Source organism: Aspergillus alliaceus (genome assembly GCF_009176365.1).
Source record: "Aspergillus alliaceus strain CBS 536.65 unplaced genomic scaffold BDW43scaffold_7, whole genome shotgun sequence".
NCBI lineage: Eukaryota > Fungi > Ascomycota > Eurotiomycetes > Eurotiales > Aspergillaceae > Aspergillus > Aspergillus alliaceus.
Genome location: NW_022474690.1, coordinates 169,485 through 194,004, shown reverse-complemented (window position 1 = coordinate 194,004; position 24,520 = coordinate 169,485). Strand labels below are relative to the sequence as shown.

Below are 24,520 nucleotides of genomic sequence, written 5' to 3'. Positions count from 1 at the left end.
CCTAAAGTCCTCCAGGGGTATTCGATAAATTGGAAAGCGACATGGCAACACTGCCAAGTTTAAGGGCCGTTCGTTATACTCCGTACTGGCTTTCAGATGACTTGATGTGCGACCTCATACACGTAGGGAGAAAGCACTCCGGCCATTGAGAATACCATGGCAGCCACACCACTACTTTCAAGGTTACACCTGTGTAGTTTGAGCTTGTTTTCGCAGTCTCCAAGGACAGAGTACAGCTCACCGCGCCTTTCATGAACGCTTACGCTTGTAGACATGGACATACTATACTTCATCGAAGCACGTAGGTTTCTTGTGGAGGAAGCATCTTGCAACAATGTACGTTAAATGCAGGCATCCGTCTTAGAAATATGGAAAGTGAAACGCAGTGTAGAGGGGGAAAAGGAGGGAAAAACACGCTTTAGACCTCTATGCGTAGTATCTCGCCATAACCTGAGGTTAATCGACTGGCATTGTATCACGTCTCTACTGCGCTGCTGCACACTGCGGGGTCTGATACGACGGGAACGCTGTCGCTCCACTATACGTGCAACCAAACTAGAGTGTTCTTCTGTCGATCCCTTCTGACCTTCCTCTACCTTGTAAGTGGTAGACTTGGCGGGGCAATTATCAGACGCCTTACAGGCCACCGCCATGAATTCCTGCATGAATTTGCCGCTTGAAAGAAGACTGATCCAAGTCGCCACAATAAGTGACACAGATCTGTTAATATTCGGTCGGTAGTACTCTGTACATGTACAAAACACATGCTTATTGTTGGGTCTAGGTCTAAATTTAATTAGCTTGTCATCCACTGTCCCAAGGTAGGTGGTACATAGTTATACGTAGCGGTAGTGGTAAGAAGTTATGGGAAACAGGGAAGGGGAGAGACTGCTTTTTTCTTCCTTCATTTTCAATTTTTTTTTGTTAAGGAAAAAAAAAATGAATAAATGGATGAGCAGTCAACTCATCAAAAGATTTCGTTGTGTCACGGATGAATATTGGGAGATAAATGTATACGGACTACGTTGTAGATCACATTAGGCATGCCAAGTACAGGGGCAGATCGACTTGAAAAGAATATATGTGACGCCCTATTTGGTGCCCCTGTCTTGGATTCCGGTCAAAAATAGAAGATAAGAAGGACGCCAATGAGAGTCCAAATGGCAACACAGAGAGAGAGGGAGAAGACTTATAAGGCGCAAACCCCGTCACAACTCTTGTCCAGTAGGGTCTTGGGATTCACCAGCAAGGGCATGGATGATCAAACCTCCACTTTGATCTGTTCACATCCACTCAAGGTATGCACTGGGGATAGTTTGCTGGGAATTTTAGGCCACTAATGGCGATTAACCTAAAATAAAACAGAGGAGAAAATCCCTTCACTGAGAGTTCTTTGAACTTCCTTCCATGGATTTCAAAACAAATAGAAATAAGAGAATGGATGAACTTGCCACATTATCCTAGAAGCTAGCTGGCCCCTAGGTTATCTACCTAGCATATGACTATCCAGTACCCTAACATACTGCAACGTACGCTCTAAGTACTGAAGTGGTTGGTGGTCATACCGTTGTTCATTATTTAAGGAGGCGAAGTCAAGTATAAGTTCGGGAAACATAACACGACAGCAAAAAGAGACAGGAGAGCTGATGCCGTGTCCAGAGTTCCACAATCTCAAGCCCACAGCGAGTATTAGTGGATGCCTTGTTCCTGACTGATTGTATATATTAGATGATGAATTCTTAGCATCCTCCTGGAACTTGATCCTTTTCTAACCGACAAAAATCTAACAAAAACCCAACTTGATAGCAGTCACTTCCCTTATAAGCTGGCGAGTGCCTCCCTACTTCCTACTTACACTTACCTCCTCCGCACTTCCCCCCTTGATGGTGATGCTTTTCATTCTTCACAGCGTTTTTATTGACTGAATAATAGATACTCTCCGAAACAATACAAATATAAGGAGGGAAAACCAAGAAAGGAAGGGAGGGAAGAAAGAAAGAACAAAAGCATCAGCTACATCTATCTAGGGCGATTATTCTCTCCTAGAGACTTGGGAGTAAGTAAATTCCCTTTCGACAGTCAGGAGTCTTTCATTATGGGTTCTTGCGCCCGGCGAGTAATATGACTAAATGGGGACTAGTTCCTGGGCACGCGTTCCGTCACCCGTCGATCAGTTGGCCGCCGAAGCCTTCCGCCCGTTTGAAAATAAATCATCATCAGTGAAATCATAATAAACATCCTCCCACTTTTTTGACTTTCAACATACAGTTTTCATCCCACTCTTCATCGCATAGACTCTAAAAAAGGCCATAGATGCTCGGCTCGGTCGGATATATGATTTGAAATAGGGAGATGCCGTGGACTGTAACAAATTCATTTAAGCGGTACGTGATTCCACCCCTTGAATTCCGCCACTTTGGCTAACAAGTGTGAAAACCTAGAGGTCTTATGATGAAAACGTACGGTAGACCCCTATGGCGCGTCTACGATGATGAACAGAGCCCGGCGGCCAAGAAAAGACGCGTCCAATCTGGGAATGAATCGGACGAGGCAGAGAACAGCATCCAATATGCTATTCGCGAGTCGTCCGCCGCTGTTCTGTCCAGTCCCTCGCGTCGCAATTCCATCCTTCTTTCTGAAGGAACACATGATGATGACCTGTCTACACCTCCGTCCTCACCGCCGCCTCGGTTGAGCCCCCCTCCCACCAACACGCGAAAACCCACTTTCGCGTTTCTTAAACGCAAACAACAATCGGCGAATAAAGATGTCAGCAATGGCTCCCCGCTCACCGAAGTCAACTCCAACAGTGTACGCGCATCGCTAGATCCACCCAAGAAGAAGGCAGCATCACAACAACCCGCTTTGAAACAGATGCAACTTGACCTGGGGCACGAAGTGAGGAGAACTTGCGCGACCTGTGGGATGGAGTATGTGCCGTCGAACTCGGAGGATGCAGCCCTGCATAAAAAGTTCCATGATATGAATTCAACAGGGGTGGATTTGGGCAAAGCGTTTATGAGGGCAAATGCTTCGCGGTGGGTTTACGAGGCAACTCGCTTCGATGAGGGATATGTGGTCATTGTCGATCGGAAAGCGTCTCCGACCGCGAAGAATCAGGCCAAGAAGGTGCTCGAAGTTATCAACAAGGAGTTGTCTTCTCCTCAGATCGATGATGATATTCTATGGAGCCAGACTGAATCCCCGAAACATTTGCGAAAAAGTGGCGTATCGGAGAAAGTGGACCGCTACAAAGTTTTCCTGCACATGAAGGACAGTCGATGCGTCGGTGCCTGCTTAACGGAGCGAATTTGGGAATCACGGCCGGTTGAGAAACCTTGCACCCAAACCAATCGCACCGATTCTGCAATCACAGTTCGCAACGAGACTCATCCAGCGATTGTGGGCATATCACGCATATGGACATCGGGTTCATCTCGGCGGAAGGGAATCGCGATGGACCTTTTGGACTGCGTGGTTAGCAATTTCATTTACGGCATGGAAATTCCCAAGGAGCAGATGGCTTTTAGCCAGCCTACTGAAAGTGGCAAAGCCTTAGCCCAGTCGTTCTTTGGGGATGATGAGTGGCATGTATATGAGGAGAGCTGAACGAAAATTGCATACCAGTAACACCCGGAGGGAACCAGTCTTGTGGAGGGGCGATACACGTTTCTTATTTTTCTTAATAAACGGGCGAGCTGATACCCTCCTTTCTCGGACAATGGAACTCGAGGGAGGAATACTGTGACGACCATTTATCATTTCGTATTGTATAACCCTGGTGTTTGGGTGGTTAGTCTTCGTTTGAGGGCTTTTTTTTTTATCTCTCTTTACTTATTCATTTTCTTTTTTTTTGGTTAATTTTTCCCTGTAACATATACCTATTCTTTCTATTCTCTTTTGTTTCTCTCCCTCCTTCATCGGAATGCAAGACAGACAAGAACGCACACGCTGCAGAAATTATTGGCGATTTTTTAGACTGATTCTACAAACTCCGTATAATAATACTACTACTGAAGTAGAGTACTATCCAAAGTAAGTACGGGTAGCAGGTACCGAGCTTAGTTAATATACTATTAGTGGTTAAAGGTACCTTCCTTAGGCAGTAGAATTAGGTACCTAATTGACACTTGTGCGAACCGTTGGTCGTTTAGTTGCGCTTTCCGGAAGCCGCGCGAGTGGTCAGCGGCCGTTGACTGCCTTTGCCGACTGGTGTTTGTTATTCTCTCCCTTCTGGACTTTCTTTTCCAGCTTGTCTTCCATCGCTCTCATGATTGGTGCCTTCCATCTTCTCTGCGATGTCTGGGTTAAATCCATTCCGCCCTAGAAAGCCAGAGAGTGAGTTTGATCCGCCGCTTCCGGAATCTTGGGGATGATTGAGCGTAAGTGAAGGTGCTGATGCTAAGTGCTAACCATCCTAGATCCCCCAATCCATCATCATTCATCCTCTACCTCAATCTCTGCAAATACAACTTTCTTAACACCTCAATCATCTACTGCAACCTCCCAGAATGTCTCCTTCGAGCCGAATGGCCTTTCCGGAACCCCACCCACATCCCACGTACCTGACCTCGATGATTCGATGTCCTCCGACGATCAATCCATATCGGACCCATTTCATCAGGATGCATACATGAGTGAAGACGATATGGAGAGACGAAGGGTAACTGTATCATCTACGGCAAGGGGTTCCTCGCATCCCTCCTTAACGTCTCATGACGACTATCGTTCCCAGGCTTCCATCCACAGTATTCCTCCACACACAGCTCCATATCAACCAGCGCAGTCTACAGGACAGGCTAGGAAGGATAGCAATCGAGAACGCTCCATAGATCGGGAAAACTATAAAAGCTCTCGCAACACGATGTCTAGTAGCTCTATCCGATCATTGACCCCTCATGGAAGGCCCAATACTGCAGGTAATTGCGCCACGGATGTTCTTCAAAGCACCGTACGGACGGACACATCAAAACATCCTGCGACAGGAGAAGCGTTACCAACATTCAATACAGATGCAAAGCCCCTAGCCAGCCGTTCAGCCAACAAGGAGAAGGTGCCGCCGCCTCCACCCAAAAGTCACCATGGGAAGTTGATCAATTCCGGTGCCGGCTCATCGCCCTCTCCCCAGCCCACACCTCCCAAACATGCAAACTGCCTTTCCTTTCATAGCTACTCTCCGGATTCTTCATCTCCACCCGGGCCATCGCAGGTGGAAAAGGATTGCTTCACTGGGTCGGCTGGTAGTGAACTCGAAAAGCCAAGTGAGCCTTTAAGACGCAGCCAATCCCAGTACAAGCGACCACCAACCCCACCGCTGAGTAGGCGGCATAGCCAGATGAGAAGATCCAAAACCACTTTATCCAAGCCAAACCCAAGTAGGCTTTCTATGCCAGCCGTAAAGATGGAGGGCACCGAATCACCCCCTCCTAGTCCAAGCTCCTGGACCTTGAACCCTTCGCGGGCCCGGGATGCCGAACTTAGTGCTTCATCTGGGGAAACTCCTCGGAGGCCTTCGCTACAGCATCAAAACTCTGGTGCGGCAATATCGACGCTGGGCACCGAGGTCTCAACTCCATCGTCTCGGTCCAATTCCCGGACACCTACGAAACGATCATCGATAGGTAACCCTCTGCCGCCGCCTCCGCCCCCACGGCGCACCCGGGGTTCTAGCAGCCAGAGTAATGATAGTACCCGACCGAGTCTCCAGTCGGAAAAGCAACCGGAAGTACCTAAAGAATATATTCCTCACCCGTCTAATGCCAGTGGTATTCTGGCTGATTTGTCGCGTCTGCAAAAGGAAGTAGATGATCTTCGGGTTCACTACGAAAGTCGTAAGGCCAGCCATTGATAACCTTTTTGGTCAGGAAGAAGTTGGAAGTTTTGTTAGGCGATGGAACATGCGTGGAGGGTGCCTTCTACTACCTGGTGCATATATAACTTGCTTTACTTCAACATATTCGGATGATGAATGAATTACGATAGTCCAAACGCTACTGTCGACCATAGGATGTTGTATTGACTTCAGGTTCATCTGCCTGCTAGGGAATAGAGAGTTGTTATCAGTACTTAGTACTACTAGTAGTAAATATACGTATTCCTTACTAGTACTTGCCTTTGGTACGAGGGACCTTGAAAGACCAATGAACCTCGGTGAGGTAGGGTAGCCAGTACTTTGGAGTATCTCTTCAGATCCAACACGGCCCCACTATGATATATGATTGGATGACCCAGAGGAACCCCATGACAATGACATCATTCATTCCTGTAGGGTCTTTTGTTGGAACGTTATCGATGATCCTTTTAGGGTAGTTTAGTATTCAGTGGTAATTCTTGTTGCGACTATTCTTGATTATGAAGAGGGAGAAAAATAAAAGGGGGAGAGAACGAAAGAAAGGAAGGAAAAATCGAGGCGGACAAAAATTGAGGGAAAACAGATCATGACTAGGGATGCAGCCCATCTAGCCTCACTTTCATTTTATACATTTATCCTTAAGTTACTATTACTACTACTACTCTGAGAATAACTAAACCCACCCATTGTCCTTTTCCAACTTTCCCATCTGCATAACCGAACTCACTCCTATTGGAACTCTCCCCATGGAAGTTGCCTCCCACACCTTCTCTATTCATTAGTAGTATCCTTCATTCTACTGATTAATCATTAACACCCAATCCCGCATACTCTAGTCTCTTCCTAACTTCAAACCTTAAGCCGCAGTGGAGTCTTGAGGCGCTATCGTTTCATATCCACCTTATTTATCCTCATCTCTCTAGCCATTTTGCGACGGTTTTTGCAACCCATCTCACTTCCACCTGTTAGCCTAGATATAATTTCACAGCAAATATTACACCTCTTGCCGTTGAATTATTCTATCTCTTGCCACTTTTCCTACCGAAAAGAAGAAAATGACGACGCCGACCTTGATCAACCTCCCTCCCCCTCCCTCTGATCCTGTCACCCCGTCGGACATGGGGCCGTAAGCGCTTCCTTCCCTCTTACTGGGCTGATTTACAAATTCTTCTGAAAATTGTCTAACGTGCAATTCAGAGGAACTCCAAATTCTGGAACAACGTCCCTATCAGCTTTGTCAACCACCGCTATCAAAGATGGACATACCGGCCAGCCGCTCCCCCATGGCCGCCATGCGCACCACTCGTCCTCTGCATCAACAACCTCTGCCACAACTCTAGAGGCAGAACGAGCCGACCGCATTTCCCGTTTAGCTGGTTTGGAGCGGGTGGTAGCTGCCCGTACTGGTGGGGCGTCGCAATCGAACATCACAGTCCCCGTGTCCCACATCCCAGGCTATTTTGACACCAGTTCAACCTTGAAGGAGAGAAGCACCGTTGGTAGCGCCAGTGCCACAGGAAGTGTGGGCGCCCGCACTACATGGGCAAGCGGCAGCGATGCCTTCGACGCTGACAAGATGAGTGAGGAGCCGGACGACGGAACTTCGAGTGTTGGTAATCTCAGCGATGAAGGAGATGTTAGTCTCGTCGGGTTTGGAGAAGGGGCTAGCACCATCAGCGGGCCGACTTCGCATCCAACTTTGAACAGGGCATCATCGACAGGCCGGCCAAGTTCTTTAGGTAGTCCTAGCATCACTCGAGCCAATCTCATCCCATCATCATCTCAACATTCCGGCGACAGCGGAATGATACCGGTGGCATTGTCGCCTACCGGATCAACTACACCCGAGCCACTACAGGACGCTCGAATGGTCGATGGGATGACCTACGATCCGGATGTGGTTGATACCACCGTGAGAACCCCTCGGCTTGCCACACCTTTAAGTCAGGAAGAACCTAGCGATCTGTCGACTGACAGAAAATCGGGCTTACCGTAGGGGAAATAATCAAAAGCACACGATGTTTCTCGGAGGGATTAGGCTCACACACACAAATACACACTCTCTTTCTAATGGCATTGTATAAGTAGTAGGACTGAATGCTTCTTTTCCTATTCCTTCTTCCTCTTCTTGTCCGCTTGTCTCCATTTATTGTTTATTAAATTGGAACGGTATGATTTGATCTCAGAAAGTGCCTTTTTTGGTGGTTGCGTGCGTATGCATGTGTTTTGAACTCGTAGTTTGTTGATAGAACTCTTAATTAGAAATGATCACCACACCAAAGATGATGGAAAACAAATATAAATGAATTTAGGACTGATCAGCAAACATAGAGTGTCATATATCAAGGAAAGGGAGGTAATTGAATACTATGGATCTATCTCCTTGTTAGCGGGTTTAGTTTTTCTGCAGAATTGCCGCCGCATTGAAAGTGTTTTTTCTGCCCCAAATAAATTTTCCTCTCTTCCTTCCACCGCTTCCCTCGTTCTTTACTCCCCCCCCCCCCCTTCAAATCTATCCTCGTCCACCACCTCCCACTCACGCTCCCCTACAGTGTTCCTGTCCCATTCATTGCTGGCATTGACTTGTCAAGCACCGAGGAATTCTTAGACTGGAGACCCGACGGCTATTTTAACCGGCCAACTTTTTTTGATTTCGGTTCCTTTGTGTGTGGGCGGCTGAGTGTCTCGCTGCGTCAGACAAACAACATCTCGCCACGCATAGTTACAGCACCTCTACCATTGTCATTATTCACGATCGAGTCCTCGCTCTTACTCCCTACTCAACCGGTAACGCATAATCACCGAACTTGTGTGTTGGAAACACTGCCTTATTGTAATCCGTTACAATACACAATCCCAGCGATAGCTTCTCTGGGAGATTGTGTCTGGACTGATTACGGAAACGTTGCATCTGCGCTCCCGTTCCGCTGCGCTGATAAACATCTTCATTTCATTGTATAAATAACCGAAGCTAGAAAGTCGACATGGCAGCTCCTACTCAGGTTGCTTGTGAGTCTTCCTACCTGCGTTGTGTCCCGGCATATAACTGCCATTGCGGATAGACGCATTGAGGGTACGATGAACAATGATTTGCTAACTTTCTGCAGTCCGGACTGTCAAGGGTATTGGCATCTTGGATGCGGCCCCGGTTTATGAGTCTTTGTCAGGTTTTGAGAGGTAGGTCTCTTTCTCAACCCTTCGCTTTGGCGACTACGGGCGCTCGCTCAAGTATACCGATCTAATTCGTATCATATTCGCAGACCTGAGGGAAACCTTCGCTGTAGCGCTTATTCCCCCTGTGGCCGGTATTTTGCGTGGGCATCTCCTGAGAAGTATGCCATCTCTCTCAAGAGGAAAGTGATGTGTCTATTAACTGGTTGTCAGGGTCACTATCATCGATCCTTCGGTCGGACATGTTATCACGAATATCCCTGCCGACAATGTTTTCGAATTGGGATTCTCACCTCTTGGGACCTATCTGATTACTTGGCAGCGTCCGACGAAGGATGCGAATGGCGACGCAGTTAAGAATTTGAAGGTTTGGAAGGTAGTGGAGACTTCATTAGACAGCAACGGAGATGAGCGCACAATCGTGGGCAGTTACGTCCAGAAGTCACAGACGGGCTGGAACCTTCAATACACGTCCGACGAGTGTTACTGCGCTCGGGTTGTCACTAATGAGGTCCAATTCTACCAAAGCGATAACCTATCGAAGGTTTGGAATAAGCTGCGCGTGGAGGGGGTGATTGACTTTGCGGTCTCGCCAGGAAAGAATCAGTCTGTTGCCGTTTTCATCCCTGAACGCAAGGTCAGTAAGAGCTGATATCTATCGCTCGCATCTTTTGTTGACGCTGTTCTCACAGGGCCAACCCGCTGCAGTCAAAGTGTTTATGGTGCCTCAATTTGGAGCTCCGGTCTCGCAGAAAACTTTCTTTAAGGGTGACAAGGTCCAATTGAAATGGAACGCTTCTGGAACTACTCTGCTTGTTCTTGCCCAGACTGACGTTGATCGGACGGGCAAGAGTTACTATGGAGAGACCACGCTGTACCTGCTCGGTGCTACGGGTGGTTTTGATTATCGAGTCGACTTGGGTATGTGTTTCACATCGCACGTCGAATGCTAAGGAACAGATGCTAATTGGATTTTTTGTAGATAAGGAGGGACCGATTCACGATGTGACCTGGTCTCCCAACTCTAGAGAATTTGGTGTCGTCTACGGTTATATGCCAGCCAAGACCACAATCTTCAATTTCCGTGGGGTGCCGCAGCACAGTTTCCCCCTCGCCCCCCGAAACACCATCTCGTTCTCCCCTCACGGACGCTTTGTCCTGGTTGCTGGCTTTGGTAATTTGGCTGGCCAAATGGATATCTATGATCTGGAAAGGAACTACTTTAAGATCGCCACCGTGGAAGCGTCGAATGCCAGTGTTTGCGAGTGGTCTCCCGATGGAAAGTACATTCTGACGGCTACCACTAGCCCCCGTCTTAGAGTTGATAACGGCATCCGTCTGTGGCATGTCAGTGGTGCCTTGATGTACAATGAGGACATGAACGAGCTCTACGATGTGTGTTGGAGACCGCAGTCCACCACCCAACATCCTCTGGGTGATCCATTCCACCCACTCCCAACGCCCCACCCATCCGCAGTTGCATATCTGAGCACGAGGAAAGCTCCTGTGAAGCCTGCAGGTGCCTACCGTCCACCGGGCGCCCGTGGTCAACTTACGCCACTTGCATTCAAGCGGGAAGACCAGGGTGGTGCCGCTTTTGTCCGGGATGGTGCAAATGGTGGTGCTTTGAATGGCTTTGGTAAGCCACGGAGGCGTGAGGTTCCTGGCGCCGAGCCGGTTGAGGAATATCTTCCTCCGGGAGCCGCTCCTGGAGGAGGTGTTGCTCTGCCTCCGGGTGTGGATCAGGCGGAGAAGCTATCCAAGTCTGCTGCCAGGAATAAGAAGAAGCGTGAGGCAAAGAAGCTGAAGGAAGGCGAGGATGGGCAACCTGTCCGCAATCCGGAAGGCCATGGGGATAAGGGTCACGAGCGTAGCCGGTCTAAGGTCAATAATACCGAGCGTAAGAACGCAAACCAGGCCAATGGCGCATCACCTGCTTCGACCAAGCCAAACAGCAACGCTACAGTAGAAGCTGCCGCTGCGCCAACCGCACAGGATAAGAAGATCCGCGGGCTTTTGAAAAAGATCCGTGCGATTGACGAGCTGAAAATGCGTCTTGCGGGTGGAGAGAAGTTAGAGGATACGCAGCTGAAGAAGATCCAGACCGAGGAGGCAGTGCGCAAGGAGCTGGAGTCGCTGGGTTACATTGGATAGAGGTGCGCTGAAGTGTTAGATCGCACGTCTTGGATATGATTCAAAATCTTTTTGGGTTCATTATTCTGAGTGTAAATATAGTCTACGTGACTAATCTTGCTTTGTCCCGACTCTTTCTATCATCTGATGTCTATCTATGGCGTTTTGTCCATCTCTATCGGGAGAGCTGGGGTATATGTACTGTATATACATTGGATGAGTGAAAAGGCCCACATGAGTCATGAGCTTAACAGAAAAAAAATCTCTAGGTTGCTGCCTCAATGTCCATCTGTAATCCCCACTTCTACTTCCAGTTTTTTCCTGTGTCTATTCGCCTCCCACCACCAACGGCTTGTTTCATCCATCCCATTATCAGGGTCTTCCTGCCACGGCTTCTTGTCAAAGATGTAATGCACGTTCTTCACTTCGTCGTCCCTCCAGATTGCATCATGCACTCCAGCCCACCGTAACGTCTTTAGCGCATTATACACATACGGCAATGCCACCCATCGACCTCGAAACACGTCTGACAAGAGCTCTTGATCGGGGAAATCGTATCTATCTGTGCGCTCAGGCATTTGGAGACCCGCCTGGATCTCCGCCCAGGTAGACAAGCTAGGTCGCACAACTAATAGGCCACTGTTCAGCATAGCAACACCGGCTGCGGCGGGGGCACCGGACGACTGGGCTTGGACGGGATCAGAGTGCTGGCTTGTGAAAGCACAATTCAAGGGGACCCTTTGTGTGCGCACATCGCATCAGTACACTAGCCCGATTATAGTCTGCGATCCCAAAGGAAGGGACTGGTCTGCATATACATACCAAGTCTTGGGATAATGAGGCTTTTGCAACGGATTACAAGCGCACGCATGACTTGCTGCGAATACCCTCCCCTTCGTGTTCTCCTCGCCGTCCAACTCCGAGTTCGGTTCGTCCAGCGGTACGTCCATCAACTCATCCATATTCTTCCGAACCAGCATGTCCCCGTCCAAGAGAACAATGCGATCGTACTCCACCAGAGAGAATACAATCAGTTTGTTCCATGTCTCGTTGAACCGTGGGTCTCGGACGAAGACTCTGCTCTGGCCTGGTTGCACGGTGGAGACGGCCTGGGTGCGGATTCCGCGCGCTTGAAGCGCTGCTAGGCCCTCGGTGGGGAAGGTGGGGGTGTAGAGTGCGATGAAAGGGTAAACCGTTTGGGTAGCTTTGAGGGAGTGTGAGAGGGTAAGGATGCCTGGGAGGTAGGAGAGGTTCGTTATCAGGGAGGCCCAGACCTTTTCTATTCAATTTCGGGGTTGTTAGCCTAGCTACTAGAGTTCCTTTGTTTGGCTGTGCATGTGTAACAAGATAATATCGGGTGTATATTCATTGTGTTGCTGAGGTGAATTTATTGATTGTATGCTCACTTACCCCCTTTTTGGTGCGAAGGCGACGATTGAATCATTTTGTGGGCTAACCTAGAAACTGAGTTCAGTCGAGAAATTGTAAATGTAATGAGAGAGTATAATGATCTGCCTCGGGGAGTCTGGGGGAAATTGAATTCGATCTTATCAGTGAGAATCAAAAGGTTACTTAGTCATTAAATCCGATCCGGTCTAATTTCCGCTGTCGTTGAAGGCAATTTCCCGTACATACTTAATTCTACTACTATTTATTTACTTGCTACTACTATGCTTTTAATCAGGTCAACAATGTAGCCCACCCACTTCTCCGGTTTCCTTGGTCCCATCCCTACCAGTTGGTATGGCTGTTATCTGTCCGTCTCCTAGTACTGATACTGATGTGGAGCCGTCTAGAACGATGTCAATAGGCAATCGTCCTTGCCAAAAGACAGACCAGGAACAGCCTAGGCCGACAAGATGGAACAGTCAATCCAAATCCTACTAGTAGGGGATGATAGCTAGAACAATGCCACCGTATGGAAACCGAGGTCCAGCGAACTGGATGGATGGGCATGGCCGGAGGCCCTTTGATATATCGCAGCCGATACAGAGCTTATCCTTTTCTTTGAGGGAAGGATTTCAAGGCATGGTTCTCGCCTTGCGCTCCACCTTGCAGCGCGAATGCATTCGATAGGCTATCAAATAAAGAAAGGAAGGAAGGAAGACGTTTGGGCCGTTGATATGATCATTTGGGTATCTTCGATTTCGATGGTTAGCCACATCTACCATCTCTAGCTTGTCATATAGCCCACTAGACAGGTATCCAGACTTGTGGGAGGGTCGCTAAATCTGCATCGATATCTCTCCATTACTTGACGATTAAACATGCCTTCAATGGGCAGAGTGTACCTAGCGCCCCTTGCCGACAACATATTCGCAGCTGCATATCAGTGGTTGTACTTTGTGGAATCTAATCTCCACGAGCGGGTCAATTATTCACTGCTTAGGTGAAAATTCGTGCTCGCTTCATAGGACTCCCCATTTGGAGAGATTGATTACCGCTAGCCATCCCACTTAGTAACCGGTCCATTCCTTCCACGTCAAGTTCACCACGGCGAAGCCTCAGTTGGTCGGTTTCTACGGCCGAGGTCTCATTCACTGATCCCAGAGATGCACAAGACTCATCTGGCGTGATCAGTCGTGGAGCAAGGATTATGATTCGGCGTTCTGCAGTGAGAAGAGTATCGAATCCTCCACTTTCGGCCTGGCAAGTCTGGCGAGAAACTGCAGGCAAGTGCCCAATGCCCTTTAAGTTTTCGCCCATTAAAGTGATACCTTGGATGGCAGAGACTCGACAGCGATTAGATGCATCAAAAGTACCAGTTACCTTTACAGCATTCCGCCACAAGGACAGCAGACTTGGAATGACAGCACTCTGGTTGCCGTGTCGCAGCAGAATCGACTCGTCAGCTAGGGCATCACGGTATGAATTAGTTTGGTAAACGGAAATTTCTCCGCACAGAGACGGAACGGTCGATCCAATCGTGGCACCTTTCAATAAGGTATCTTCGCGTACACGCTTGGTATGTGGTGTCAAGGGCGCGAATCTGGGACGCTGTTCTGTGAGAGAAACGCCCGTTTCAGACAGGGCCCCAGACAGCGGACTCAAGATCCGACCACTGACGGAAAATGCGGTCAATGATCCGCCAGTAACTCCCTGTACGCTGGATTGACGCTGGAGCGGGCCCTTCACAGTTCCCGGGCCCGCCCCTTCAACATCCCACACCCCCCATTCACCATCCGCCATGAGAACCATAATGGCTCGTCCACCAAGCACCCATTCCGCATTTATGATAGTTTTCCGCCGTGGAAGCCCATTTGGCGACTGCTCAAATCCGGGATAAAGACTGATCAGCCACTTTCCTTCTGTATCCGACGTCCCGAAATCATTTTGAGGACTGGAAGTCCTGCGCGATACTTTAAGTGGTTTCGTAGAGAAACAAGAGTAAATTTTGACACATCCACTATGAAAGGTGACAAGTAACGTTGAGTGTCGGGGTGACGGGTAGGATGATGGGTTGAAGGCGATATTTTGGGCCGGGTTCGGCAGGTAACGTCGCTTTGAGTCGATATCACTATCATCTAAACGATACTGCACTTCGCCATGATCAGTCTGTTCTACAATTGGAATTCGGTGTATTATGAGTAGGCCCGATGACTCGGCTGAATGAGTGGCCACAAGGAGATCCCACCTCCCCGGGCCATTTCCATTAGATCCACTTTGGCTTCGAGCCTTATCTTGACCTTCCTGCAGCTCCGCCTCTTGATAAGTGAAGGCAAGGCTCACTCCCCTTGGCACATCCTGGTGCGATACTCCTCCGCTAATGGATAACGCCTGAACCCACGAGGAGACTTCGAATCGGGCAGGATGAGGGGGGGACAAAGGCAGTGTCACAACCCGGGTAGAAAGATCAGCGCATACAGCCGAGATGACCATGTGTTTCTTCAGAATAGGTGGGAAATGATCGAGCGATGAGCGTGCGCCCTCGGGAAGAATGCGAGGAACAGCCAACTCGAGAACTCTGGCCCCAAGGGGGATGTCGATCTGGTGCAGTACACTCTCAAATGGGAAAATGGGATCAATCTCCGGTACTTCATCTTCAAATTGATAACTTGCTTCATCACTTTTGAGGGGTTCCGCGGGGCTCTCGTCATCAGAATCGATGATCATGATGGCGTCGTCGTTGCCTCGGTTAGTTTTCTCTTGCGGTTTGTCTGGGGGGGCCGACGGTTTCCCATTTGCAAACGGTCTTCCGCCTCTCCAAATTACCTTCAATCCGTTTTCATAGCCGTAGATTATAATTGACGAGCCATTATGTGCGAGGACAGGGTAGCCCTTGGCGGTGTAAACGCGGTGAGGAAGTTGGTAGCTATATGTGAAGATTTCTGTTAGCGCTGTTCAAGGGTGAGGATACAAAGGCCATGTACCTTAGCTGCAGGCCGTCATCTCTAGGCCGGGCCAAGGGCCTAGAGGGAAAGGATGGCATGGTGGTTGATGAATGCGATTGGGGTCCTTGCTGGGTTGTAGAGCTGCAAACAACCGCAGGGCGACTAATCCCGTATAGCAAGCAATATATGAAGAAATTAAACCGGGTGAGGGTTAATCGAAGAAACTATGGGATATCGTGAGTGAGAATACCCTCGAATCTAGTCAAGCGTAAGGGGTGGCGCACTCAATGTGGAGGAAAGACGAAGTTGTTTTTGGTGTGTTGCGGAGAGAAAAAAGCAGCTGATTAAAGAAATAAATGGAGAAAGCTCCGCCGCGTCCAGCGCGTCACCCCTCCCAAGCATTTTCCACACTGCACCATAAGTCAGGACACAGCGCTCAGTTTAACATCAGGTCACGCAGTCCCAATGGGCAATGAACATGTTCTCGCCCCTGGCTCCCATTGCCAGTGATTCTACGACGACATCTGTTTATTCGCGCCGATAATGGCTACTGTCCGATCCCTTGGCCTTCACCAGCCCTCGGCCATACCTTTTCTCGTCGCAGAGGGATTACTGCCTCCCGATCCGTCCGATAATCACTATGCATGGTTGACTAGTGTCGATACAGGCCAGAATGGCGCCGTCGAGGATGAGATCGTTTGGACGAAGACTTGCGTAGTCTGGTCTCGAGCAAGGACTGTGCAGAGGGTGTACCGGCTAGATCTTGAAAAGGAGGAGATCAGGCATGCTCTTCTGACAAACTTTTCGGTTAGTCAGTTGAATAGACCCAATGGCAAGGTTTCTCCAGCGACGAATGAGGGCCTTTTTCGAAAAAACAACGATCCCGGCCGAGGTCGTGGTTCACAAGGTCAACAGGATGGGGAAGAATCGAGACTAGAAACCACAGGAGTGACCTTGAATATACGTGGACGAGGTGCTCAAGGAGCCAATGACTTCGAATCGACTAGAGCGTTGGTTGTGGTCCTAAAATCTCAAGCCCATATCTTCTTCCTGGCGGGCAACAGTCATGTCGTTCCATTACCATTCGAGGTGGATTCAGTATTCGCAACCCCCAAGGGTCTTTTATTTCAGAGAAAAATGTACGAGGAGGACAATAAAGATACGAGTCTCTACCCAATGGCGCCGCCCAACTCGTTCATGTCGTCGTTACCTACAACAGTGGACTTGCGCATATCCCAATCTCTAGAAGTCCCTTCTAGAGGCAAAAGACCGTCGTTGACTGTATCCCCTGCTCAAGGCACTGGTCTAAGGTCGCCGCACAAACAGCCCGAACTACCTAGGGTGTTCTCCCTCATGGACCCGCATTCAGAAATGGGACTCGTTGTGACCAACCAGACATCTCGTTTTCTACAAAGTAGTATTACCAGCGGACCTTCTGGGTTGGACGTATTGGGCGCAGCGGATGAGATCATTTATGTCTCTTCCAGAGACGAGCTCTTAGAGTCTAATAGGAATCTAATTAACGGTCCCCTAATTCTAGTGTTGACCGTCAATGTCAATACGGGGCTGTACACTATCTGGACAGCACGTTACAGGGAAGATGGAGCTAATCCCTCGTCTAAGAAGAGGGGACGGCGCGAGACAGGTGGTACCTGGTCCAAGCGACGTAGCTCGCATTTTGGAGTGGCAACAGGAACAACAACTCCTGGCGCTCGCCCCTCTGCTACCAGGGAGAGCTTTGGCCCTAGGGGCGATAATTGGAATACACCGGGCCTGTCTCATTCGCAATACTCTACCGATGGAATACCAGATGACGACGACCTTGCCTCTAAACTGGGCCAGGATTTTGGTGATATTGGAGTTCCACTGAAAACTTCAAGGCGGGTGAGCTCTCTGCTCGCTCGAGCCGACCTTGCGACTGGTCAAGATAGGATAACATTCTCGGACCTTGCTACAGGAAGCCAATCGAGCTCTATTCCGCACGGAAACCTCCGACAGTCGATAGGTGCTGCAAGCAGCCGCGGAAGCTTCGGTTTCAACCCTAGGGCTTCTCTACCGCCTGGAAATGGCTCGGTATATAGCACAACCACCAGCTTCGTTGATGCTCCGGTTGACAGGCTCCTGGAGGAGCTTAACAGTGAAAGTTTATTTGAAGGATTTGAGAACATGGACCTCAAAGAATCAGCATCGGGTCTTCCCGAGGAGGTTCTGCTGTCAAAAGTTGAGAGCTTTTCCTCCCGGTTCTCTAACAATTTTCATACTCCAGTCAAGTCGAAGCCGTCCCGAAAGCCGAGGACTATTACAATATGTCCCTCGGAATGCACGGGCTCGCAGAATGGGAATTCAGCTGTTCTAGCTCTTTGTGTTGTAGACCAAGACGCCAAGTCGATGACAGTTGTTAACTTACGAGCAGACAGGGTCTCAATCCCGAAGAAAGAATCATTGTTTTCCAAGAGAATGAAGGAGAGAAAAAGCCCAGATGAGCGCTCGTTACTTGTTCATGCGACCAGCGTACAGCACTTCTCAGGTATATGTGATGCTTGTAAGATTGTTGATGGACAGATTTCACGGATCATGACCTTGAGCACGACAGATAACGGACAGCAAGAGCTTCTTTTACAAAGTCCTTGGAGCAGCCCAATCACTGTTGATGTGCCGAAGAAACTTCTGTTATATGAGCCATACGGAGTCTCTCCCACTGCATCTGTAAATCGGCCGAGGGAAAGCGGTATGCATCGGCTCATGACTGATTCTTTCACAATTACCGGTCTAGATCACGCCACCATTCAAGGGAAGGTTGACCTGATCGATTCCGAAAGGCGGAAGCATAGGCTACAGATCCATATGGAGCCTAGAAATGAACTTGTGAAGAATATCTTTAGGACCTGTCGATTTGTTTTGCCAGACTCAGAGAAAGCCGGCGACGGAATGCTAGCAGCTTGGTGGGAAACAGTGAACTGGCTTCGCGAAAGGGAAACAACCGAAAAAGACCTCGAGTGGACCGCAATGGTAGTGGTCCTGTTTGCAATGGCAATTCCATTTATTAATAGTGACCAGTCACGGGCGCCTGCACAGCGCATACGTAAAAAGAAAGCCCTGCTACGGTCAAGCAGCGGCAGCCATGTGGACTTGGAAAGTTGGGAGACGATGTTAGACCAAGAGTCAGGGTCTGCTGGTGTTGTGTCATCATGGATAAACACCAGCTCCTGGGGTTGGGTTGTCGAACGAGATGCTAGAGAAGATCGCAGTACTTGCTTCGGGAAAAAGTCCATGAAGACTGAGCAAACAGGCTCGAGCCGGCCAACATACCGCAAGAATACTTATTTGCTCCGATGTGCAGCTTTAACCCGCGAATTCTTGCAAACTCCCAAGGGTATCGCGGTTGTAGGTTCAGACGGCCATCTTCCAACAGCGCTTTCTTACAGCCAGAGTCTACGACAGACCGCTCTGTGTACAATACTTGTCGGGCTACATCTACTTCGTGAAGAACAAAAGCTGTCGATCTGTGAAAGCGAGGAGTCTCGCAAAGCCTTGGGTCTACTGGCTCCAGTTTTAGCACAAATTGGAGGGTGGTTAGGATGGAAGTCTTGGACATGGGCCGAAGATGCATATTATGGCATGGAGATTGCTAGTATTGACCGCTGGCAGTTCGAAGATACCCGGATTTCCATGTTAGATGTACCACAAGAGCTTTTTACGCCCCCTTCAGTCTTCAGTTATGTAGAGACTGCGTGGCGTCAGTTTCCTTTCCCCCTTTTCACCCTTCTTAACCTGGTAACCGGGTCAGAACACACTCCGAGAAAGGGGAAATTATGGCAAGAATGCTTTATGCTCACCCCAAGAACACTGGCATTGGATGGTTTTCTCTCCGAAGTACATAACGCCTCAACGTCTCTCGACCGGACAAAGCTTCTTCATCGCTGGGGCTTCACTAGAAGTGTCATTGAGACATTCCCAGAGGGCATCAGTATTCATTTGTACGAAGCCATCATGCAGTCTCAGATGCATGCTTCAACGTCATGGGGCTCAACACTCCTAGAGCTAGTCGATCGCGAAGATCTAAGTATATCGATGTGTACTTATAACCCTTGCACGCCGTCAGCATGGCACCCTGCTGTGTCGCATGACGCGATACGCGATGTTCATCATATTGGCGTTTCCTCCCTGGATATCGATACGATCAATTCCTTCGAGGCATCTGCCGAGGCAGATAGGTTTTCCGTGACTAGACTAATCTTTCGTGAGGACAAGCGTTTCATCGAAGCCGCTAGGCTGCTAAATCAGTCTAAACCCCCTGCAGCGGAGTGTATCCCAGAGCCCGATTGGAACGACTCGGATTTACTAGAGGCGCAGAAAGAGCTGGTGCAACTTGTTACGCTTCGAACGTTATCCATTCCTATAGGACGGGCTATGCTAGCATTCAGTGGGCGACTACCTCTGCTAACTGAGAAGCTCCCAATTCCTTCATTCTCGCTGCAGTGTATCATGAAACCTTCGAATGTAACGATAAGCGCGGATCGGACATCATTTAGCGAGGAAAAGGTATGCTGGGCCTTCTTTCATAATGGTGTTTCTACCGGTCTCGCAATATCGAGGAACTCCAGGGGTATTGACACCTCGTGGATTCTTTTTAACAAACCGCAAGAGCTAACCAATCGGCACGCTGGCTTTTTGTTAGCCCTGGGACTCAATGGCCATCTGAAGTCTTTGGCGAAATGGGTAGCTTTTAAGTACTTGACTCCCAAGCATACAATGACGTCTATTGGTCTATTACTAGGCCTATCTGCCTCTTACCTGGGCACGATGGATACATTAATCACCCGGCTCTTGTCAGTCCATGTAACGAGAATGCTCCCTCTCGGTGCCGCCGAGCTGAATCTATCGCCGCTAACCCAAACCGCCGGTATTATGGGGATTGGCTTACTGTACTGCGGCTCCCAACATCGAAGAATGAGTGAAGTGATGCTATCAGAGATCGAAAACGTGGATCAGGAGGAAACCTCCGCAGGTCGAGAAGATTTGCGTGACGAAGGCTACCGTTTAGCTGCCGGGATGGCTCTTGGTTTTATCAACTTAGCGAAGGGAAAGGATCTACGAGGGATGCGAGACATGCATATTGTAGAAAGACTGTTGGCCGTGGCGGTAGGGACGAAGAACGTTGACTTAGCACATGTCCTTGACAGGGCTACTGCCGGTGCAACGATTGCCCTGGCAATTATCTTCATGAAGACGAATGACAAGATCCTGGCCCAGAAGATCAATATCCCTGACACCACAGTACGCTACGACTATGTACGACCAGACTTGTTCCTCCTTCGTACACTTGCCCGGCATGTCATCATGTGGGATAGTATCCAACCCAGTGACGAATGGTTCATTCAAAACCTTCCAGGGCTTTACCGCCGCCGGTACCGTCTGACGGGAGTCCGGCGACTGAAAAGCGAGGATATGCCATTTTTCAATATCATTGCTGGTCTTTGCTTCACACTTGGTCTCCGCTATGCGGGTTCTGCGCAGACAACAGTGCGTGACATCCTCCTTTCATATCTTGATCAGTTTATCCGCATCTGTAGACTTCCGGCTATCAACTACGACGGGAAGCTCGCGAGGAATTCCGTCCGGCACTGTCAGGATGTCGTGGCGCTCTCAGCAGCAACTGTAATGGCAGGGACGGGGGACCTAGCGTTGTTCCGCCGCTTACGCTCTTTGCATGGGCGTGTGGATGCTGATACACCCTATGGCAGTCATATGGCAGCACATATGGCGATCGGGCTGCTTTTCCTGGGCGGAGGCAGTTACACTCTCGGCACGTCCGATCTGGCTATAGCGTCGCTCATCTGTTCCTTATACCCGGTCTTCCCGACAACAGTACTTGATAACAAATGTCATTTACAGGCATTCCGCCACTTATGGGTTCTCGCTGCCGAGCCGCGCTGTTTCGTGCCCCGAGACATTGATTCTCGCCGGCCCATATCCATTCCTATCACAGTGACAAGCGCCAGCGGCAGTAGCCGAAAAATCACCGCCCCCTGTCTCCTGCCTGAACTGGGCTCCATCGCGAAAGTAGAAGTTCACAGCGCCGATTATTGGCCGCTGGTGCTTGACTTCACGCGCCACCCTCCTCTCCGGGAGAAATTCCGACGCGGCGACCAGTCGGTCTATTTACGACGAAAAGCGACATACAACCCAACAGGCTCGTCTGCCTTTGTTTCGACATTAGTGGGGCTCAGCGAAGCCCAGGACGTTCTTCCCTCGTCCACAACTGCATCAAACCATGGCAAGGGACTACCGCCAGCGGCAAGGCCAACCCTTGCTGCTCCGCTCACCGGAGTGACTGCTCCCACTCCTCCGTCCTCGCCATCGCTGAGCATGTGGGAGTGGATTTTCAGCCTTAGGTCGCTCCAGGCGTTAGATGTTCGTGAGAAGGCTCTCGTCTTACCATCATCTTTCCCAGCCCGTACTCGCACCCCAGGCACCAATGTTGTCTCCTATGCGCCATGGTTACGACAGTCGGCGGTTGACAGTAAGCTCGTGATTGAGAACACAGTGCAGGATATCATCCGCACAGAACAAGGTCGTGGTGCACATCCTGATGAAATTCGCGATCGAATCTGGCAATTGCGGCTTCTGTTCAACTTTCTCGGCTTTCATTCCGATGAGAGCATGCAAGAACTCGAAGAAGAGACTGGAACATCGGAGGATCTAGCCACAAGGATGGCGAGCGAGTCCGAGGGACTGTGGCTACGGCGAGATTTCGTAGAAGAGGCACGCTGGAAGATCTTGGGCGTTCAGTCTGGTGATTATTTTTGAAGGTGTATACTTATGTTATTACGCATGATATGACTTGAAGGCTGAATACGGAAAAACTGTTGGCCTTCCTCGTCCTTTTCTAATGATTTACAATCCTGTCGTTCCTTCTTGTTAGGGTCAAGGTTTCTTTTATAGCATAGTCAGGAGTACAGTAGGTTACCGCATGCCAAGCCATGAGAGATCCAAGAAACGTCACAGCTAGTGAATAACTTTAGTTCTGTTCATTATATGTTCATTATCTGGGGACATCCGGTCGTTTGAAAGAGAAATCACACGCATCAAGTGGGGAGAAGAAAGGACTTATTGAGATCTAACAGTCCCTTCTTTCAAAATCCCCCGGTCTCCACCACCACCCATCTGCCAAAGCCATACGCCCTCAACAGCCCACGCACTAGCACTAGCATGACGACCAACGACTCCCTTAGGCCTTGGCGTCTGTTCCTGCTGTTTTTCTGCTGCAGGCCCCTTCTCTGCGCGCGTCGCTCCGGTTGATGTACCATCGGCCTCAGCTAGCATGCCAGCGACCACACCCTCGCGTTCAATGACAGACCATAGCCCCTCTACCAGTGTACTCCCCCGTTCTCCAAACTGACCTTTCCCAAGACGAAAGAGGATGCGGCCAAGGACCTGCCACGCAATGCAACGTTGGGCGGGGAAGGAGGAGCGGCTAAGGATGGCTAGTTCAGGTACAGTGTAACCAGCGGCATGGGGGTCTTTGCCATGGTGGTGGAGACCTAAATTAGTCGGCAGAGCAAGAGAAGTGCTGGGTGAAAGCAGCGTCCCAAAGAAGGAGAACCGGAGCGCGGCAGGGTGGACGGCTTCAGCATTGCTAGCCGGATGGTAGGCGGAGGTCGCGTCTGGGGCATCCGAGTCTGTGGAAGGCGGTTGAAGCCAGGAAAGAGCGGAGGAATCGTGGGTGATATTTGGGAAATAGTGGGCTTGAAGGTCGGACAGAAACGACGGTGATGACGGGTCTAGATCGGGCATTGCATTCGATTTTGACGGCGGGGTAGGGAAGTGGATGGAGCTGGGGAGAGATTCAGAGGCAGGATGAAGGTCGTCGGGCATTTGCGCGGGAGGTAGGTCATCTCGAGGGGTCGGAGGTTTTGATTCGCATACAGACTTGGGTCGAGGAGCTACTGCGTCGGCGGGTTTTGCCGGAAGTTCAATAGACGGTGATGGGTCTGGCTGAAGATCAGACTTGAACTCTTCGGAATCAATACGGGCTCTGCGAAGGAAACGCTCAAGCAATGAGGGATCCATAGATGTCATTAATTCCTCTCGTTCTTGTTGAATCTGGTCGTCGGACATAGTGGCTAACTGCCGACGGTTTTCATCATCAATGATCCTTTTCTCATCATTTTGGGCTGTATTTATAGATGGACTGTCTGAAAAGAGTTCTCGGCGTTGTTTGAATCCCGACTGCTTGGCGCGGCGACGATGGGCAGGAAATCCAGCTACAGCAGGTTTGGGGGGAGCTGGAGCGGCAGCAGGTGAGCGCTCGCGGACTTCGCCGATCAGGCCCGGAATGGAGATAGAGGAAGCTGGAGGTGCAGATGAAGGCTGGCCATTGTCAGAGTCTAAGTCAAGGACAAATCTTTCACCGCGAAATGCCATGGTGGCTCTGGCTATATGAATCCCACTAAAAGAACAAACTTGCTGTGGTAGTATATATATATAATTGGTTCTTCTCGTAGATAAAAAAAGATCAAGAACTGAAATTAGATTGCTGACTCAGCATGCGGCTCAAAAGCTAAATAAAGACGCGCTAACTCTCCCCGGGAATGGCGTGTCACCTGATAGAGTTTCCCGATTGGGAAACGCAAGTCTGATCATCTGATTTGAAACTGGAGTATAGATGAAAATGGAAGTATATATTCAATGTCTCTTCTTACAAAAGACTAGATATATTGGGGGGAGGGGGTTTTTCAGTGAAAAAAAAAAGAGAGAAAAAGAAAATATGTTCAGTATTATATAAACAATCTATGCGAGATGATCTTTATCTGTACCATAGACAGATAAGTATATATATATATTTATATATATAATTTATCCTGGATATTCGGCCGACCGTCTATTCCACTTAGTATTTCTGGATGAGAACAAAAACAAGTCAGAATGATATTTCCCTTTCATTTCTCTACTTCATTTCATTTCTTTGATGTTCCTCCTTTGCCTGTAAGCTATCTCTATCTTTTTAGTTTGATTCCCTTTTGCTTTCCCC

General features: G+C 49.2%; 8 protein-coding genes across 8 annotated transcripts; 5 read left to right on the top strand and 3 right to left on the bottom strand.

Annotated features, from left to right (window-relative positions):
* Positions 1–2,352: 2,352 nt before the first annotated feature.
* Positions 2,353–3,609, top strand: BDW43DRAFT_307791 (ESCO family N-acetyltransferase; the record flags this gene model as incomplete). The annotated part of the gene is made up of 2 exons (XM_032046322.1): positions 2,353–2,384; positions 2,442–3,609. The coding sequence occupies 2 exons, from the start codon at positions 2,353–2,355 to the stop codon at positions 3,607–3,609; spliced, it is 1,200 nt and encodes a 399-aa protein (XP_031903605.1).
* A 763-nt stretch (positions 3,610–4,372) lies between these two features.
* BDW43DRAFT_307790 (uncharacterized protein) lies at positions 4,373–5,848 on the top strand (the record flags this gene model as incomplete). Its single annotated transcript, XM_032046321.1, has 2 exons — positions 4,373–4,382; positions 4,422–5,848. The coding sequence occupies 2 exons, from the start codon at positions 4,373–4,375 to the stop codon at positions 5,846–5,848; spliced, it is 1,437 nt and encodes a 478-aa protein (XP_031903604.1).
* A 1,058-nt stretch (positions 5,849–6,906) lies between these two features.
* Positions 6,907–7,847, top strand: BDW43DRAFT_307789 (uncharacterized protein; the record flags this gene model as incomplete). The annotated part of the gene is made up of 2 exons (XM_032046320.1): positions 6,907–6,977; positions 7,049–7,847. The coding sequence occupies 2 exons, from the start codon at positions 6,907–6,909 to the stop codon at positions 7,845–7,847; spliced, it is 870 nt and encodes a 289-aa protein (XP_031903603.1).
* A 988-nt stretch (positions 7,848–8,835) lies between these two features.
* BDW43DRAFT_307788 (translation initiation factor 2A) lies at positions 8,836–11,176 on the top strand (the record flags this gene model as incomplete). Its single annotated transcript, XM_032046319.1, has 6 exons — positions 8,836–8,860; positions 8,959–9,028; positions 9,112–9,183; positions 9,236–9,659; positions 9,715–9,943; positions 10,005–11,176. The coding sequence occupies 6 exons, from the start codon at positions 8,836–8,838 to the stop codon at positions 11,174–11,176; spliced, it is 1,992 nt and encodes a 663-aa protein (XP_031903602.1).
* Positions 11,177–11,304: 128 nt separating this feature from the next.
* On the bottom strand, positions 11,305–12,777 carry BDW43DRAFT_224170 (glycosyltransferase family 8 protein). The gene is made up of 3 exons (XM_032039439.1): positions 12,566–12,777; positions 11,978–12,434; positions 11,305–11,893 (listed from the first exon to the last, which is right to left on the bottom strand). Exons 1-3 carry the CDS (start codon positions 12,597–12,599, stop codon positions 11,434–11,436), a joined length of 951 nt encoding a protein of 316 aa, XP_031903601.1. The 5' UTR covers positions 12,600–12,777; the 3' UTR covers positions 11,305–11,433.
* Positions 12,778–13,540: 763 nt separating this feature from the next.
* BDW43DRAFT_297809 (uncharacterized protein) lies at positions 13,541–15,584 on the bottom strand (the record flags this gene model as incomplete). Its single annotated transcript, XM_032044456.1, has 2 exons — positions 13,541–15,467; positions 15,526–15,584. The coding sequence occupies 2 exons, from the start codon at positions 15,582–15,584 to the stop codon at positions 13,541–13,543; spliced, it is 1,986 nt and encodes a 661-aa protein (XP_031903600.1).
* A 304-nt stretch (positions 15,585–15,888) lies between these two features.
* BDW43DRAFT_224031 (anaphase promoting complex subunit 1) lies at positions 15,889–22,490 on the top strand. The gene has a single exon (XM_032039438.1). The coding sequence runs from the start codon at positions 16,030–16,032 to the stop codon at positions 22,294–22,296; it is 6,267 nt and encodes a 2,088-aa protein (XP_031903599.1). The 5' UTR covers positions 15,889–16,029; the 3' UTR covers positions 22,297–22,490.
* Position 22,491: 1 nt separating this feature from the next.
* Positions 22,492–24,203, bottom strand: BDW43DRAFT_224015 (RPAP1-like protein). The gene has a single exon (XM_032039435.1). It carries the CDS (start codon positions 23,911–23,913, stop codon positions 22,597–22,599), a length of 1,317 nt encoding a protein of 438 aa, XP_031903598.1. The 5' UTR covers positions 23,914–24,203; the 3' UTR covers positions 22,492–22,596.
* Between the last annotated feature and the right edge of the window lie 317 nt (positions 24,204–24,520).

Coding starts and splice junctions, on each gene's coding strand:
- BDW43DRAFT_224031 (XM_032039438.1), top strand. CDS start 16,030: ATGGCTACTGTCCGATCCCTTGGCCTTCACCAGCCCTCGGCCATACCT.
- BDW43DRAFT_224170 (XM_032039439.1), bottom strand. CDS start 12,599: ATGATTCAATCGTCGCCTTCGCACCAAAAAGGGG. Junction 12,435..12,565: donor GCCTTCGCACCAAAAAGGGG/GTAAGTGAGCAT, acceptor GAAATTGAATAG/AAAAGGTCTGGGCCTCCCTG. Junction 11,894..11,977: donor CCTCATTATCCCAAGACTTG/GTATGTATATGC, acceptor GCGCACACAAAG/GGTCCCCTTGAATTGTGCTT.
- BDW43DRAFT_224015 (XM_032039435.1), bottom strand. CDS start 23,913: ATGGCATTTCGCGGTGAAAGATTTGTCCTTGACTTAGACTCTGACAAT.